General features: G+C 37.5%; 1 protein-coding gene across 7 annotated transcripts in view; it reads right to left on the minus strand.

Moving 5' to 3' along the window:
• Positions 1–3,533: 3,533 nt before the first annotated feature.
• ARID4B (AT-rich interaction domain 4B) overlaps positions 3,534–18,893 on the minus strand; it is a 143,549-nt gene continuing 128,189 nt past the window's right edge. For 4 of the 7 annotated variants that reach the window (XM_078077719.1, XM_078077721.1, XM_078077720.1 and 1 more), the window contains 5 exons: positions 15,556–16,770; positions 12,852–12,965; positions 10,424–10,639; positions 9,225–9,371; positions 3,534–5,289 (listed from right to left, as the gene is read on the minus strand). In XM_078077719.1, the coding sequence (XP_077933845.1) occupies positions 5,162–5,289; positions 9,225–9,371; positions 10,424–10,639; positions 12,852–12,965; positions 15,556–16,770 (1,820 nt within the window). In that variant the 3' untranslated portion in view covers positions 3,534–5,161. Of the gene's footprint in view, positions 5,290–9,224; positions 9,372–10,423; positions 10,640–12,040; positions 12,197–12,850; positions 12,966–15,063; positions 15,178–15,555; positions 16,771–18,893 lie in introns of those variants that run through there. The other 3 variants (XM_078077722.1, XM_078077723.1, XM_078077724.1) reach the window with 3 other exon arrangements.

Genomic DNA, 18,893 nt, shown 5'->3' on the forward strand with positions numbered 1-18,893 from the left:
TCCGGCACCGGGTTGGACCTCGGGAGTGAAGGAAGTTTTCGAGAGTACTTGAGGCCTTAAGTATAAGTAAGAATCAGCCAGACTGGGTGTGGGGAGTCAGTCCAGGTGGAGGGAAAACAAGGTCGAAAACCCCTGAATCACTGATGAGGAGGGAGAGAGGTTTATCAAGAAAGGAAGTTATAGGGATGTCGGCTACATAATATTAAACAATTGGTGAATCGGTGTGAAGCGTACGTGGGTATTCTTTGCATTGCTCTGGCAATTTTTCCGAAATTTGACAGTGGAGGCCTCAGCCCTAACCTGCTCTGCCCTATTCTACCAGATCCTTGGCACTCAAAATTCTTGCTATTTCCTCACCCTAACTTCCAGACTCCTCTCCCTCCAAACCCGCACATTCTGGCCTTTTTTATTCCTTGTTATTCCTTTACCTTTTGTTATTCCTTTACCCAAAATTATCCTCCTCTTTACTCATCTCCACCTGCAAAATCATGCCCATCCTTCAAGGTCCAGCTCTGATATCTCACTTACGAAAATTTCCCAGCTATTTGCAATAGATTTTTTCCAGTTCTTCATCAAACTGCATTAGTGTTAATGTACACTCTATCTAGATGTATAAATAGGTGTCTTATTTATCCAATTTCTGTATATTTGTTGTACCTAGTGGATGTCGGTAAATTGATTTTTAGGTAATAAAAGATAAATATCAGAACTTTGGTATAAAATCGGATTGAATTTTGACTCTGAGAATAGATCTTTCTGAAAGCTGCTTAACAGAAGTCATTGAGAATATAGGTGACCTTTCATAGGCCACATCAAAAAATCGAAAAAAAACCAATATTCACCTGCTTGGCCGTGGTTTTGTTTTCTGAGTCTCTTTTTTTTTTTTTAATTTTTTATTGTTATGTTAATCCCCATACATTACATCATTAGTTTTAGACATAGTGTTCCATGATTCATTGTTTGTGCATAACACCCAGTGCTCCATGCAGAACGTGCCCTCCTCAATACCCATCACCAGGCTAACCCATCCTCCCAACCCCCTCCCCTCTAGAACCCTGTTTTCTGAGTCTCTTATTTAGGTTTCCCCTAATTGTGACCTTGCAGTATTTCACAAAAGATGGACAAATCCAATTGTCCCTATTTGCAATTCAGGCATCTCCCTCCATCCTATACAGTCCAATGAAGAAATCCTACATTTTCCTTCAGAATGTCCCAATCCCATTCCCTCCCTACTCTCTCTAGCATTATTCCAAGAATCATTTTCTTATCTGTAACACTGAAACCTCATCACATCTGGCTTTTCCTGACTCTTCCTCTCCATTCTTGCCTACACATTCCACTTCTAGATGAATCTCCCTTGAATGTTACTTCAAGGTTTGCATCTCCTCTGTGTCACCCTCACATCTGTCATCACAATTCCCATATGCTCATTCATCTCCTCCTTTAAACTCTTACGCACTGGTTTTCCCTGACCGTCCAGTTTAGCACAGATTTTATTAGGTCTTACGTATATTACTTCTACAACTAAACCATGAAACTATTCCTCCAGGGTATCACATCTAATATACACAAAAGCCATCAAGATGTTAGCCAGAAATCCCTAAAGAGTAGGTTAAAATTAAAAGAAAGGTGGAGAAATGGACTCAAAGAATGAGAGGCAGCACACATTTCTAGAGGAAAATAGGATTAAAGAAGCTGTGGTTGGAGAGTTAAAAAATGATCCCCACTGCTGTTCAGAACTGGTTTTTAAGTGTTTGGAGATCACTTAACCCCTTTGAAGAGTTTAAAATATAAAGACTCTTTTCAGAGGAAAGTACAGATAAGGGGCGCCTGGGTGTCCCAGTCCATTAAGTGTCCAACTCTTGATTTCAGCTCAGGTCTTGGTTTCAGGGTCGTGAGCTCAAGCCCTACATTGGGCTCCACACTGGGCATAGAGCCTACTTAAAAAAAAAAAAAAAAAAAAAGTTAGTGGTCTTGTGTATGCTGCTTCAGCTTCCCCAGTTTCCCCAGGATAAGAAAATTAACAAGACCTCACTCAGGTTATTTCAGTAGGGAAAAAAAAGTTTTGGAGAACACTGCAGAAAACATATCCTCTTAATTTTACCAGACACTGTAACTAGGTTGATAAAACATAGTTCGGGTGACCAGATGAAAACTTAAGTCAAATTCTGGTAATACCATGAAATTCTCAAACTCTCCAGAGGAGCTGGGAAGAAGGGAGAATGGGCAGGAAGGCAGAGAGGCCCAAGAGTGTAAACCTTGACTACAACAAAGTGTGGAATCATTCTCTGCTAGAGCACGGTTTCTGTAACATAAAAAGTCGGTTGTATTAGTAGTTCCTTGAAAAACAAGGTTTCATGATCAGGCAAGATTGAAAACAGTAGGGTTAAGGAAGTTTAGCCAGGTATCTCTTCACAGGCCTCCTCAGTTTTTAATATGCTAACAATGGAATCTGCAGAAAAAAAGTGCTATATATGGCATATATATTTGACAACTCCCAAAGCATTTCCAGGAACCAGTATTCTAGAACTTCATTTTGGGAAGCACTGTTCTACAGATTTTAAAACTCATCCCTTAGAAGTTAAATAAATTTCTGTAAAAATAAAGGGTCATCCCAAAGGTGCTTTAAAACTATACATTTGAGCTTTTTAGGCCTTAAAAATTACTGTTTTAAGAAAGGATTGTCTCGGGCGCCTGGGTGGCTCAGTTGGTTAAGCGACTGCCTTTGGCTCAGGTCATGATCCCGGAGTCCTGGGATCGAGTCCCACATCGGGCTCCCGGCTCAGCGGGGAGCCTGCTTCTCCCTCTGACCCTATCCCCTCTCATGCTGTTTCTCTCTCTCTCTCAAATAAATAAATAAAATCTTAAAAAAAAAAAAAAAAAAAGAAAGGATTGTCTCTTGGTGGAAAGTTCATTAAGTGGGGCAAAAAACCTAATTACCGATTTTTTAAAATGGGGAGAAAAGCAGTGGTTCTCAACTCAAATGCATATTAAAGTCACTGGAGACCATTAAAACAAGATCGACATCCAAGTTTCATCCTAGACCAATTAAGTACGACTTTTTGGGGGGCAAAAGCTGCCCCACCGCTAGCACCACCACCATGGGCACAGTACAAGTACTGACTATTGTTTTAACAATGCCCAGATGATTCCAATGAGCAATGGGGCAGAGTACACTAAAAGTAAAAGTCCACTGAAATTACAAGACAGGAAAAAATAAAAAAAGCTGCTGGTAATGGTTCCACATGTTAAAGAAAATATTTTTTTTTCTTTAGACAAACCTCCAACTCATAAATATTCACGTTCAGACTCAAGCAAAATAGTCTATAGTGTATATACAAAGATAAAAAATACCTACTAAATCCTGTGTCTGATTAATGAACTTTTTAATTTTTATAGGTATAATATTTCCCTTCTTTGGTATGTCAATTAAACCCCTTCTGATAATACAGGCTGGAGATGTATGTTCCAGTCAGTCATCATATACAGAAATGAACTAAAATTACTTAATCTTTTAGAAACAGAATCAAGGATTCACAAACTATGGCATTTTATTTCAGAGCCTTTGCTTACATTTGTACAATATATTACATAATTCTTCATTGTTTGCAGATCCTAATATATACTTTATAGCTTTTATTCTATAAGCTTTTTCTTCAACGTTTTGCTGTCAACAAATCTTTACAGTCCTGTACAAATTTGAATAACTTGAAACCATTTTCAACAAAATTAGTTACTGTAAGCACACACTACAAGACTGAAAATGCTTTTCTTAGAAAAGTTGAATGTAAAGGATTCTGACACGTTAGCATCTACAACAAAACGCTTCGAAATTCTCACATGTCGTATTGCCAGAAAACAAAACATGCCAGCCCCATCCAAAAAAAGTACACAGAACTACAATTAAAACGGTAAAACAGTCTGTACAGTAAAGTACTGTGTATTAACAGTGCCAGGTATTAAATAGCTTGAATGAACACATCGCAATATACAAATGTCTTACAAAGGTGTAGAATTAAATACAAGTGCCAAACAGAACAGAGATTGGAATCATACAACATAAAGTCAATACAAGTGAAAACAATTTTGCGTTCATTTTGGATTTTATACAAGGCATTTAATTTTATAGGCCTACCACCCCGATTAGCTATTTATACTTAAAATAACAACCATCCTTTTGAGACAGTTCATATCATCAACCTTGAACCACACTAATACAGTTTACTTGTTCCTGAAATCCTCTTGTTGTAGCTCATAATAAAATAAGCAATACAAATGAATTATCTGTATTTAAGGAAAAAGAAACATTTACAAGAAAACACAAAAATATAACTGTTATAATTCATTATGAATAAATATACACTTTGAACTGGCTAAGTACAATCTTTATACATTGTTTAAGATTTAATACAGTTTATTAGCCATTTTCTTTTTTCACACAATGTATTATATCAAAATTAAAAAAAAATACTGATTTATAGAAAAATGGCAAAGTACAGTAGTTCCATTCCAATTTGAAGGGGCATGAAAAGCCACTGCAAGACCTTTTAGCCTAATTCAAACCTGTAAACATATTCAGTCTTTTTTAAAGAGAATCTTTAATATTTGGTTACCAGGATTGATGTCTAATATCCTGTTAACTGCAGGTTTTGAATTTATTACATGTGCTTGACTTATACAATTAAAGCCACCCTAAGGTGACTTGCTTTAAAAAACAATTAGCTCGTACAAATGAAAATAGGTTCATATTTTTTCATAAATAAATGGAAAAATATCAAATGTTCCAGCTTTAACAAAATACAAGGGAATACATATACAGTAAGTTATCTTAACATGTTCTGGCCCACCGAATTAACTATGCTTACTGTATTGTCTCTACAGGCAGTGAAAAGCCTCCATTTGCCACAGTGGAAGGCCTTCAAGTTACCAGACACACAATTCCCAGACAAGTTGGAAACAATTATTGCTTGAGGAAAAGCAGTTCATTGTACTTTTTCTTCATAAAAAAAGTGCACTTAAGTGCCAAGTCAGCTTGTCAAGAAACAATTTTTAAATATAAAATAGTGCTTGTCTGATTTTTTTTTTGTGCCACTGTGCAGTATAAAAAAAGACGTGGCCCTCAACAGCCATTAAGTGCAAAGTGCTTTAGCAAGTCCTGCTGTCACCTGCACTCAACTGACATTCCATTTTGTGATGCGCTGGACATTGACGGTTCAGCTAAAGTTAACATAACAGCAGCTGTTATGGAACTGGATGAAGGGGAAGAAGAGGATGAGGATGTAGCAGCACCTGAAGAAAGGGAAGACCAAACCAAAGGCTTAATAAACGTATATACAACAATAGAAAGAAAGAAAACACCAGTCCTCTCAACTAAAATTCTGTTGTCTAAAATCATTTAGCTGACAACAAGAGTGGTCTGTATGTCACAATACCATAATGTAAAGAGAGGAAAAACTAGTGTATCTCAAGTAGCTAGACCATGCCAAACTACAGAGTTAATGAAAAAGGACAGATCAGGGAATGCTGCTCCTGCATGGATCAATTAGGAAGAAAAAAAATCATGGGCCCAGTCTATTAAGACATGGAAATAAAACTGAGAATCGACTTTCTGTAACAACAGAAACAAATGTCAAAAAGAGCTTTGAATCCAATAGGAAAAATCTGTAATCCACCCAAAACTCCGCTTCCCTCCTCCTAATTCCTGCATCTTCCTGTGTTGGGAGTTTCTTAGGAATTTAAATGGTGATGAGAATGGAGGGCTAACTGATCTGCATTTTCCTGCACTTCATTTACAAAGCAAATGACACATTTCTTATTTTCCTCAGGGAAATTCTCTCCTTGTTATCAATCAGTATTTGAAAAAAAAAAGTTTTAAGGAATACATGCACAAGGTAAAAGAAATTCCTTCAGTACAGGAATATAAGGTGGAAAAGCAAATCTTCTGATCAAAAACCCTCCTAAGTCCTCCAAATAACACTTCCCCATTGTTACCAGTTGCTTCATAGTCTTTAAAACTCTAGAATAGGGGCTGGCAAATTATTGCCCCCAGGCCAAATCTGGCGCACCTGCTTCTGTTAAGAAAAATTTATCGGAACACAGCCATGCCCATGTACTTACATCTTGCCTATGGTAGATTTCACACCTACAATGGCAGGGTCAAGTTGTTCTAAAGAGACCACTTGGCCAACAAAGCCCAAAATATTTATCATCTGCCTCTACAGAAAATGTTTCCAACCCCTGTTCTGGAGGAATGTTATCTCCAAAGCTAGAGATACGATATGCAAATTTAACATGTGTAGCTACAACGCTACTTTAAAAAAACAAGTGGAAGCATCACAGTATAGTGTTTGACTCTTGATTTTTTTTTAACAGTTAATCTATCTTATGAGACTGTTCCATAGCCATACATATACAAATACCTCTTTTCCTTTTCTATTTTCTTTTAAGATTTTATTTATTTGAGAGAGAGAGAAAGAGAAAGAGAGAAACAATCGGTGGGGAGGGGCAGAGGAGGGGAGAGAGAGAGAGAGAGAGAAGCAGACTCCCTGCTGAGCAGGAAGCTGGATGTGGGGCTGGATCCCAGGACCTAGAGATCATGATCTGAGCTGAAGGCAGGCGCTTAACTGACTGAGCCACCCAGGCGCCCCCCCTTTTTCTTTTCAAAGTTGAATAGTATTCCATTATATTATGAATTGTAACTTCTTCAATCCCTAGTCTCTTCCTGTTAACAACAATGTAATGACTATTTTGAGCATTTTAATTTTTTTAAGATTTTACTTATTTATCTGATAGAGAGCGAGCGAGCACAAGTAGGCAGAGTGGCAGGCAGAGGGAGAAGAGAAGCAGCCTCCCCAATAAGCAGAGAGCCTGATGATGCAGGGCTCAATCCCAGGACCCTGGATCATGACCTGAGCCAAAGGCAGACGGCTTAACCAACTGAGCCACCCAGACACCCCAATTTTGAACATTTTAAATAAAATTTTAAATGTCTACTTTTTCTTCAGTGTAATGTATCACAATTTAAATAATTTCTATCTGTTATTATAAATATTACAACAAACTTCTTTATGGTTACTATTTTTCCTTGAGACCTATTCTTAGAACTCGAATAAGCTAGTTCTCCAAATATATAGTCAAACTGTTTTCCAAAATAATTGTGCCAATGCTTCCAGCAATGTATATGAATTTCACTCTATTTTCCTAGCACTGGTTTCAGTTATACATTTTCGGGGGGGCTAGGAACAGTATCATATTTGGCTTTTCTTTGACAACTAGGATAGTCATTTTCCTACTGATATTTTTTTTTTATTTATTTGAGAAAGAGCAAGAGAGAGACAGCATGAGCGTGGGGATGGGAGGGCACAGGGAGAGGGAGAAGCAGGCTCTCCACTGGGCAGGGAGCCCGACGTGGGGTTAGATCTCAGGACCCTGGAATCATAAGCTGAGCTGAAGGCAGACACTTAACTGACTGAGCCACCCAGGTGCCCCTTCCTACTGATACTTCAATAGTATTTAGGAACTGACTTTAATGCTAACTCCCCAGAGAAAGCATCCATTTATCAGAATCACTTGCTATAGAGAATCTGTGGTGACCACATATATGAAACACTGTTTTAGAGGAGCAGTTTCTAGATAGACCTCTTACTACATAAAAAACACTCTAAAAAGGCTTGGATGACTTTAAGAGTAAGGAGCTCTTTAAATAGTATGCTTATTATAATTGATTTTTAATTATTTTTAGATGGTTATATATCAAATAGAACCCTGATCCCCCTCCTTTGACAGAATGTTTCTGTATATACTTTCTATATATTAACATTTAATTTCTTTTCAAAGTACTCCATAACCCAGACTTTCAGCCAGTGCATAAATTAAAAAGCCTAGACAAAAGGTGGAGAGAGTTATAGGACTTATCGCAACAGCAAAAGAGGGAAGGAAGAACATTCCTCTGAAGAAAAAGAAAATGAAAATCAAAGTGCTTCAGAGAATGGGAGCAGTGTCAAAATAGGAAGGCTGGGGAGGCAAAATCATAAGCTTGAAATGACACTGTCCCCTCCCCCCACCCCTAATGTCCGCTTTCTGCATTCACTACAAAACTATAAAACGTGAGATTTTCCTAGGGTTCCCTTTCTCCTAGGGTCACCTTCTCTACCTCCTCTGCTTCCCCACCCCTTCCTCCACTGAATCAGCTTTAATACAGCTTCTCCATCTCCACAGCTCACGTAAATGCTCTTGAAAAGGTCACTTTCATTCTGTTTAAAACTTTCAAATAGCTGTCCATCTCACTTAGAATAAAATCTGAACCCTTCATCCTTCCCTACAAGGCCCCACATGATTTGGCTTCTGCTTACCTAACTTCCGTCTCTATGCTTCTGCTTACCTAACTTCCGTCTCTATCACTTTCACCACAGTGGTTTTCTTTCTGCTCCTGAAAGGCACCAAGTGTATCTCCCCTCCTTGGAGCAGCTGTTCTCAATCTGGGGAGATTTTGCCCCCTAGAGGATATCTGAAAAACGTCTGGAGACATTTTTTGGTTGTCCTGAGGGGGGGGGGGCCGCATCCAGTGGTTGGAGGCCAGGGATGAAGGATGCTGCTAACCCATTCTACAGTGCACAGAACAGCCCCCCACAGCAAAGAATTATCTGGCCTAAAATGTCAATAGTTCCAAGTTTAAGAAACTCTATCTTAGGGAATACGTGCTGTTCTCTATGCCCAGGACTCTTACGGACTGAATTGTGTCTCCCTAAATTTCTCTGTTGGAGCCCTAACTTCCAATGTGACAGTATTTGGAGATAAGCAATATATTTCCTGTTGTTTAAGACTCCAGTCTGGGGTACTTTGTTAATGGCAGCCCTGGCAGACTAAGAGAACTCTTTTCCCTCAGATTTAACTTCCTCTGGTCATTCAGCTCTCAGTGAAAATGTCTTGACCACTGGTAATCTAACACAGCCCATCCAATCCCTGCCTTAACATTATTCTCTTCACAGTGCTGTTCACGATCCGAAATCTCATTTTTTTTTTTTTTTTAAGGCAGATTGTAAACTCCACGGAAGTGAACATTGTGACTTGAGATAATTGTTTTTCTTTAGATAAACTTTTTCCATTTTATAGATGAGGAAAATAAGGCAGAGCAATTAAAGAACTTGCCCGAAGATACATAGACATAAACTCATATGAGTCTAAATGCAGTCATAAACTGCTTTTTAAGTAAGATTAATACTTACTTTCTCTCTCTTTCTTCTTTAAACGCTTTCTCCTCCGATCAATGGAAGCTACTTCAGATTTTAATGACAGATAATGTTTTCTGATTTCCTGAAGTTTTTCTTGAAGAATTGTGATACGTTCAGCACTTGTCATATTTTCCAGGTCCGCTGTGAATTTAAAACTTTCATGAATATGTATTTTTGAACAAAACTGTAGTACATAAAAGAAAGCATATAGTGGGGTTGTAGAAAAAGGTCAAATAAATTAAAACTAAGGCTTGTGGGTATTTGTTTCCCTGAGATTTTTTTTTTCCTAGCCTAGAACATAAAAAGCTATGCCTATATAGGAGCGCCTGGCTGGCTTAGTCAGTTGAGCAAGCTACTCTTGATCTCGGGTAGTAGTTTCAAGCCCCACATTGGGTGTAGAGATTACTTAAAAATCTTAAAAAAAAAAAAAGGAAAGCAAGCAAGCAAAGCAAAGCAAAGCAAAGCTATGCCTATATATGCCTGGTATATATAATACACGTATGGTATCCATTGAATGAATGAATGTGCAGAATTAAAAACCTTAAGACCTAAACACGTATGCTAAAAACTCAACATTCATATACAGTATCACTAAAAATCATACTTAGAAATAAGACTAGAAAGACACCAAGATGTAAAAATCATAATATAGTTTTGAATGTCAGGGCTGTGGATAAATTTTTCTCTTTTGTCCTCTTTTTAGATTTTTATGAGTACGTATAACATTTTTTTTATGTATAACTTTTAAATTGTAGGAAAATTTTAGCTAAATATAAAAAGCAGTTTTCAATTTCCTAAGAATATCTCCATATGTGAGAAACTCTGGGGTAATCTTTTTCAAAAAGTCTTTATTATGGAGACTTCTCATATAAACAAAAGTACACAGAATAATAATGCAGTCCCACATACCATCATCCAGCTTCAGTGATTAGCAATTCATGGCAAATCTTGTCTCAAATGTCTAACATCCTGTCATAAATATCTAGTTAATGTTGGCATTTGCCTGAATTGCCTTGAAATTTTTCTTTTAGGAACTTGTTCATTCAAATCAAGATCCAACTAAGCTCTCTACACTGCAGTTGGTTACGATGTGTCAAGTTTGGTTACAGCCTCTTTTTCAGGGTTATTAGCCTCAAGAGTTACCAGGCTGAAGTTTCTTCCTCTTAACTGTCAGTTTACTAAATGTCACTTACACATCTGAAAACTCCATTTGTAAACTTTGGGTAATCGATTACTGGGTTCCTTGAGATCAGGATCCTTATCTCCATTCTTTCCACATTTTCCTGGGGACTGTGTCCTTGCAGGAGATTTGGTACTGTGAGATTTCATTCCAGTGGAAACTGATTTGACTGGCTGAGTCTTAGTTACACTTTCCCCAGCAGAAAGTTCTTCACTATCACTACTGTTTGCTGAAAGAAAAATAAAAAGAAAAGCATTAGTAAACAGAAAAGTAACAAAAAATTTGTCACCGATTTTAGTAAACAATTTAAAATGAACCGCATGAATTCATTACTAAAGTAAATACCTTGCTTTATAGACCCTGCCTAAAGACCTGGAAAGTCATCATGTACAGATACAGCAGCATCTCAGTCAAGGGAAACAAAAACAAAACCAAAAAATTCTTACCTGAATTGCCAATAATATTTAAAAAAAAAAAAAACATTCAAACTAATCTTCCATTATACCTGGTAGACTGTCAAATGTATCATAATTACATATTTGAATGGCTCTTTATTCTGTTACTATTATACAGCATTTTTTTAAATGACTCATTATAGGAACTTAAATTTAGTATTTTAGGTTGTATACAGATCATGTTCACGTAACACTTTCCCTACTCCTCTGGCCACAAGCAAACAATGATAGATAATCATGAAATTCAATAAAAAATACTTTGGGTTCCCAAACTCTAAACTTCGATGTGTACAATGATTTTCTCCTCAAGTAACTCCTACATCGTAGCTCGTTGACTAAAATAAACCATCAGTTCGACTCTGGTAAATATATTCGGCATGAAGATTTCACAAATCTATGTAAGAACTACGTACATCTGCCTCTGCTGAGTAAAGCCTCAGTCCTTCAATAAAAAGGCTTAACCTTGCCAGTTTACCATGTGAATAGGTGATGGGATTGATATTTCCATGAATTACCGCTTTCTGGATACAAAGTATTATCTGAGATTCCATGAGTTGGTTCCACTTTACTAAATTATTCTCAGAAAATGGTTTCCTCATCTGATTTACCAAGCCTTTAGCCCAATCATTAAAATGGGAGAATACAATTAACTATAACTGCTACAGAACAGTTATAGAATACAATCAAATTTAACTGCTGTACCTCGAAACTGTAGGAATACATTAACTGACTTGTTGAAGATGAGCCCTCTTAGGAAATGTCATTTAAATGGTAAAGTCTTGTAGACAAAAGTAGCACTGTGTAGTAACACTTTCAATATCCTGTCGGTTATTCCAAGTAATTGGTGATCAATTTGGCATGTATTTATTCTTTATTTAACAACAGCTACCCCCCAAAAAAGCACAGTTAGGCTCTCAAAGCCTGAAAAGTATTTAGATAGAAAAGGTACATAGCAACTCCTCCCACTGTGGTGTTTGGAGAATGGAAAAACTCCTTTCCACACATCTTAAACGAATCCCCTCCCAATCCCACCACTGCTGCTCTGGAACCCCTGGCAACTCCTGGCTAAGCCACCCAAGGCTTGGCCCCACTCTGATGCAGTGGTCTGCCTCAGCCTGGCTTTCACGGCCTTGCTGAGCACAGCCGCCCGGGGCCCCGAGGGACGCCATATTCACCGCCTGGAAGTCATATGGGCTCAGCAGAACCTCGGGGAGCTGGCCGCATAACCCTTTTCTGCACTGAAGTGCAGCCAAGCCGGCCGATAGCAAAGGTCAGGCAGTGGAGGTGGCAGGAGTCTCCTGGAAGAGCAGCAGGAGGTCAGTGTGGGGCACCTGAAAAAAAATTCTTTACATATTTTCTGCTTCTTACTTTGTCTACAAAAGAGAGATAAAATGTGCAGCTCTCAGGAGAAATACAGTATATAAATTCCTGTTGGTCAACAAACAGAGCCATTACTAAAGTTAAATCTTTAGTATTGTATATAGCTGCTCTTGGGACACATAGTTTGGGGTACCAAAGATAAAAGTAATAGACTGGAGCTGTTGAAATTACAGCTCTAAAGCTATCTTGATTCTTCTCTTCCAGTCTGATTTGGCCTTGAAGAGTTACAAAGCAATCAATTTCATTGTAATAAAAATAATATATAATTGAAGCATTTTCAATTATATATGGCACATATAAATGACAAGTGGAAAGAACTGTGGGACATAAAACTAACAAAGATGTTGAGCTTATATTATATTGGCTATTAATTTAAAAAGGATTACCTGATCATTCATCAGCAATCAATACCACTGCTGAATATCAACACCAAACTGCTTAATCCTAGAATTTACCTAGGATCAGAAGACTTCTGTGTGACTTTTTTGAGGGCAGAGACAAAATCAAAATAACTATCCCATATCCTGAATACCCTTTTCTTAATGGGGGGGAAAAAAATATCCGCCATTATTTTTATATTTAAATAATGAGAGGTTTCACACTTACTGCCTTTTCCCTTTTTTTTGTTGTTTACCACTGTTGCTTTATGGCTTCGCTTCTGCTTTTTTGATGAACTTCCTCCTCCCTGAGATTCTTTCCCTCTTTTCTGACCTGTACAGGCTACGATGGGAAAGAAATTATTAAGTAACACAAAATAAAATCAAACTTTCCTAGGTATAAATTAATTCCACATTTTAGAAGCATAGAACAATTCCGAAACCATGCATGTTCTTTATGAGATTTATAAATTATCGTAGAAATTACTGTAATTTTTAGAATAAATTATCATTAATACACTGAATTACTGCACGTAATAAAAGTTAGAGTTTTAAAAAAGCAAAGTATGCACATCCTTCTTAGAAAAATCAGATATAAACTAAAAATAGTTCTCAATTTAGTACTGGGAGTTTATGAGTCTAGTAATTCAAAAACAGGTAAATGCTGAAAATAAAAACTGAAATTTGTTAAAATTCAATAAAACCAAAATAAATATTAAGATTTAATTACAGGTAAAAATATTGATATAATGATATTAATATAATTTTAAAATGGTATCATCATATTAACGGGATAAATTTTAGTAGTAATTCACACTTAGTTATTTTATCAATTTATTTATTTCAACAATGACTTCACTGCCAAGGCACTGGTTAATGCATATACCATTTACAAATCCAGCATAGTAATTCTAAGAAACTTTTCATCTTCTTGGTAGGAAATTATTCCGAAACATCATAAATGTCTCCCTTTTCTTCAAAAGACTAGCTTATGTCCTACATCTTCACTAAGACCTTCCTTGATGCCCAGGCTTCATGACTTGACCACTACTTCAAACGGTAGTTTCAGTACATTTTTCTATACTATTAACTTGGTCCTCAGTATCTGCTGTGTTTCTGTGTATTTCTAAATTATATGTGTCATCTACCAGACTTCTTCAGACATTAAGAAAGTCTCATCTCTATTCAATACAATGTCAGATACTATAATGACATGATATAAATATGATAAAAAAAAATTGTCATGTTTCACTAAGAAATATTTCTTAGTCCTGTTACCAATGGTAAAATCAGTCTTGAGCACAGCAGACATGGCTTCCTTGGTCAAAAATGGAATAGGCTATTAACTATTTTGTTTGCAACTTCCTAGATAGTTTTTTAATTACACCTTACTGATCACTTTTCCTAATGCCATTTTAAAATAACAACTTAAATGAAACATAAAGAAGGTGATTAAGATAAGGACTATATTGAAGCACAGAGTCTTAAAAATTGCCAGATTTCTCCCGAAAAGAGTATTAATTCTGAAGCTCTCAGCTGCAAAAAATAAAAAGCTTAATGTAAGCTAATTGGAGAAAAATCCTAAATCTAAATTGTAAAATTTACATTTTTACTTTTGATACAATGTGAATTTTAAGAAATAAAGTTCTTAAAATGAGGCCATATGAAATGAGTGCTTAAGATTTATTTCTAAAGAGAGATCAATTCTAAAAAACTATTGATAAAGCAGATGGCCTCTGTTATCCTAAATTTGGGAGTACTTCTCAAGTTGAATACTTTTTAACCTGGTCAAGATTAAGATTCTAAAGGGCAGTGCTAACTTAGTCTATCAGAAGACAAGCTCTTGCATCTTTTCTTCATGGCACACATACTATAGCTGTATGAACGTGAAAACACAATGAAGATCCCAATTGAATTGCAACTATATTTTTCACTTAATATTTGTTTTTTAAAAAGAAATGTTTTAAGTCAAGATTTGTGTGACAATATTACATCAATTATATCTCAGTAAAGCTGAAAAAAGAAAAAAAGGGAAACTATTTGTATGAGAAAACTTGGAATTAATTCATTTGAACTCTATCACATCTCCTTAAGTTCAGCTAAAAACATCAGGCTAGCATAATAAAAACTGTATGTTATATAAAATACATATCCTATCTTTATAATGGAAAAGTATGTTTCAAAGCCAAGTGTCAGCGTATATTATATTCATTTGAGGACATCTGAATGAAATGGTTTATAAGAAAAATGATGACAGAAGTATAGCTATGGCAAAGTCAAAAGGCACTAATACTTTTGGGAAGTACTAATTTGAATTTCCACTTTAAACAACTGCACGGAAAATCAAAAAAGTATTACTGTAGGTTATTTAACATATACATTGGTCCTTCAATTTGGAAGCTATGCATCTAAGAAAGCATCAAATTCCTTTACAAACTCACACAAGTTAGTCAGGCTTGAAAATCAGTTTGACACGGTTGTCTGAGGAAAGCAGTGCCTGGACAGTTGGTTGCTCCAAACCCCTACATACAGTATTTGGTTAAGGGTGGAGGGGTCTGTCAATAAATCAAAATGTTTGTGAGAAACTGCACATTACAATCGCAAAAACAACGTTACAGAAATATATTCAAGCTGCTCATGCCATACAGTCAACCAGTGTATAATGAATTTTCAAAAAGGTTTGGGTTTGGGCCTGGGTGCATTTCTAGCCTGTGTTCTGATCCACTATGAAGTGTAACAGACAGCTCAAGCAAAGGACATTAAGTCCTCATCAAGCTTTTCAATTCATTCACTATGCATTGCTTAAATTACCCTTCAAATTTCCATTTTTACCATGTTCACACAAGTACTTCACTTAAACACCTCACGTTCTAACGAGAGACACCGTGAAGCCCTTGGAAAGGTAAGAAGGGCAGCGTGTACTTGCTCCTCACCTTTGTCAGGCTGTTCCGGCTCTGGCTGATTACTACTGCTGGAGCTCACACTTGCGTCAAAGCCGGCCGGTGAGCTGTTCCCTTCCGACTGGAGATCTTGGAGCTCCCCCGCGACACTATCCACCTCAATTGTGCTATCCGTTTCGCTCTTGATACTTCGAACCTCCTCTTGGTTTGGAGCCAGCGGTTCTGATACCGTCACAGAGGACTGCTGCCGACCGGCTTCTGTTACAGTGACCGAGGAAGGCGATTCAGGTGTAGTAGGAGGGGTATTGAGCACGGAATTGCTGCCACTACTCGGAAATTCTGCTTTTTTGTCACTGACCTCCACGGGTTTTTCCTCAGCAGGTTTACTATCAGCACTGGCTGGAGGCGGTGTTTCGAGCTCGGCACTGGGTGAGCAGCTCTCCTCCTCGGCCACAGTCTGCAGGGACCCCTCCGCCGGCCCCTCTTCTGGGGCAGGATGGGGCGGGGAGGCTGCCGCCTCCGTGTCAGAGTCTGAAAAAAGCTCCTTCAGTGTTTTTTTAGGCCATTGTCCCTGAATGCTTGACCAGACGTCTTTTCGATCTTTAGCTCTGCTGTTCTGAAGTCTTTCGTCAGAGTTATTTAAAAGTTTTATCCTTTTTTCTGCCACCTCTGAAAATCCTGAATAGAAACCAGTTGTCCGTAGAGATTTTCTCTTTTCCTCCAAACCGTTATATTTCTTAGTTGGCGTCATCTTTGTTTTTGATTTTTCTTCTTCCTCTTCATCTGAAGAGCTGTTGCTACTGTTCTCTATGCAAAGTGATTCTTTGTTCTTGGGCTTATCTTCCTTTTTGCCAGGTGATCCGGTTTTTAAACACTCCTCTGTATTGCAATACCTTCTTTTACCACGTTTTACTTGTGGCTTTGAAGACTTCTCTGTGGTGTCCTTCTTAACATCCTTTCTCTTTTTTGTGATTTCATCTTCTTCTTCATAATCAGTATCTTCAGATAATCCTTCCATATCTTTTCTTAATCTTTCTGGAGATTTTGACACTGGTTTGGATATTGCCAAATCTGCATGGACTTTGTTTTCTTCTAGCAAAGACGAACTGTTCTGTTCCTCTTTTGCAAGAAGATCATTTCTGGTGTGGGTCAAATGATCAATCTTAGAGTCTTCTTTGCCATTGTTATCTATGTCTTGAGCACCGGTCTCATCCTCCTGCTCACTGTCTTCAGCAGAACTTTCAGAAGCTAGAAAATAAGATGAAAAACTGATGAGTATGATAACGACACTAGCAATGTCTTCCCTGTGCAAGGCAGTTTATAGCCCTCTTGGGTTGCTACATTTTATCCACATTTTGCGGGTGAGCAAATGGAGCTTTGGAGAGGAAAGATACACAAAGATGGTAATGTTTTTTTTTTTTTTTTAAAGATTTTATTTATCTGAGAATGAGAGAGAGAACACGAGAGGAGAGAGGGTCAGAAGCAGAAGCAGACTCCCCGCCGAGCAGGGAGCCTGATGCGGGACTCGATCCTGGGACTCCAGGATCATGACCTGAGCCGAAGGCAGTCGCTTAACCAACTGAGCCACCCAGGCGCCCGATGGTAATGTTTTATACTGGGACAGTGGCTGTACTAACACTACTGTATACTTTTGCCAAAACACATCAAACTGTAAGCATGAAAGTTGTGAATTTTATTGTTTGTAAATTATACCTCAATAAAGCTGATTATAAAAAAAAAGTTCTCAAATTTATGAGTGGAATATAACAGCGCAGTCAGGATGCAGTCCCAGGTCCAGGTGATTCTAACTTTAAAGTCTGTATTCCTATGAAATTGTAGGCTTCATTTTCAGTGTAGCAATGATTATTCAAAGATTTGTGAACAATGAATTTCCACGATGTTTAAAGAAAGACACAACTAACTTAAGTAACTGATACCTTATATAAAAATACTTACAGAATTTATTTCTTAAAAATTCATTTTAGTAAATGAATTCAATTAAGTGTAAAAATAATTGCCAGGAGGCCTGGGTGGCTCAGTCAGTTGAGTGTCCGACTCTTGGTTTCGGTTCAGGTCATGATTTCATGGGTCCTGAGATGGAGCCCCGTGTTGTCGGGCTCTGCACTAAGCAGGGAGTCTGCTGGAGACTCTCTCTGTCCCCCTCCCTTTACCCCTCCCCACCACTTGCATGCATTCTCTCAAAATAAATAAATCTTTAGAAATAATGATTGCCTTTGCTATGATTTTAATATAACATTTACTGAGAAAATGCTACATGCCAGATGCTTTGATATGCTTTGTATAGATTGTCTGATTCAGTTTCACAATAACCTGATGAGGGGCATGTTATTATTAACCCCATTTTATAGTTTAGGAGACTGGGATTTAGAGAGGTTAAACTACCCCAAAGAGCTAGTAAAAGTCGAGATGAAATCAAAACCGAAGTCATTTGACTCCTGAATTTTAGAATCGTAATTACAAAACTATGTATGTTCTTTAGCTAAGTTTCTTAAAAGTAAAAAATAATTGACACAATTACAACAGTTAAAAACATTTAAACTTTTCTGTATAACTGAATTTTTTTAAACGGATATCAAAGCAATGTGTATAAGACTACAAATGTAGACTCATAATAGAAAACCAACAGCTCTTTTTCTTTCTCCCTCAGCCTGCAAAGTCTCAATACTATTTCTTCGGATAGTATATTATTAAGAGAGGATAACAGTAACTATTTGTTCACTTAGGAAGTTTAGTCTGCAACGAGCAGTGAGGATGTTTTCTTATTAATACTCCCATCTCCTGCCATACTTTCTATATATAGTTCTCTTTAGTTAATTAAATATGCTATTTGTAATGTACATAAATGTGATTCACTGCAGAAGTAAACAGCACACTTGATAAACTTCCATTCTCATAGAGCTGTTTATTTTTCCAAGTTTCCAAAAGTCCTTCTTTTCTACGTTATGTCTTCCTTTTGTAGGCCTTTCACATTTCTTTCTTTTTTTTTTAAAGATTTTATTTGTTTGGGAGAGAGAGAGAGCACGAGCGGAAGCACTGAGAGAGAGGGAGAAGCAGGCTCCCTGCCGAGCAGGGAGCCCGACGCAGGGCTCAATCCCAGGACCCTGAGTTCATGACCTGAGCCGAAAGCAGACACTCAACCAACTGAGCCACCCAGGTGCCCCTTTTCACATTTATTTCAACTGTTCTGTAAAGTCAAGCACTCCCTCCAGTTCCCTTATTCACCAAATCTCTCTGTCCTAAAGGCCTACTTTCTACTCCATCTAGGTGGTTGCTCTCTGGGTCTGCTCTAACAGCCATCATCCTAGGAATTCCCTTCACTGTTTTCTCTTGACAGAGATCCACTGTTAAGT

The sequence above is a fragment of the Halichoerus grypus genome, chromosome 7 (assembly GCF_964656455.1).
Source record: "Halichoerus grypus chromosome 7, mHalGry1.hap1.1, whole genome shotgun sequence".
Classification (NCBI taxonomy): Eukaryota; Metazoa; Chordata; class Mammalia; order Carnivora; family Phocidae; genus Halichoerus; species Halichoerus grypus.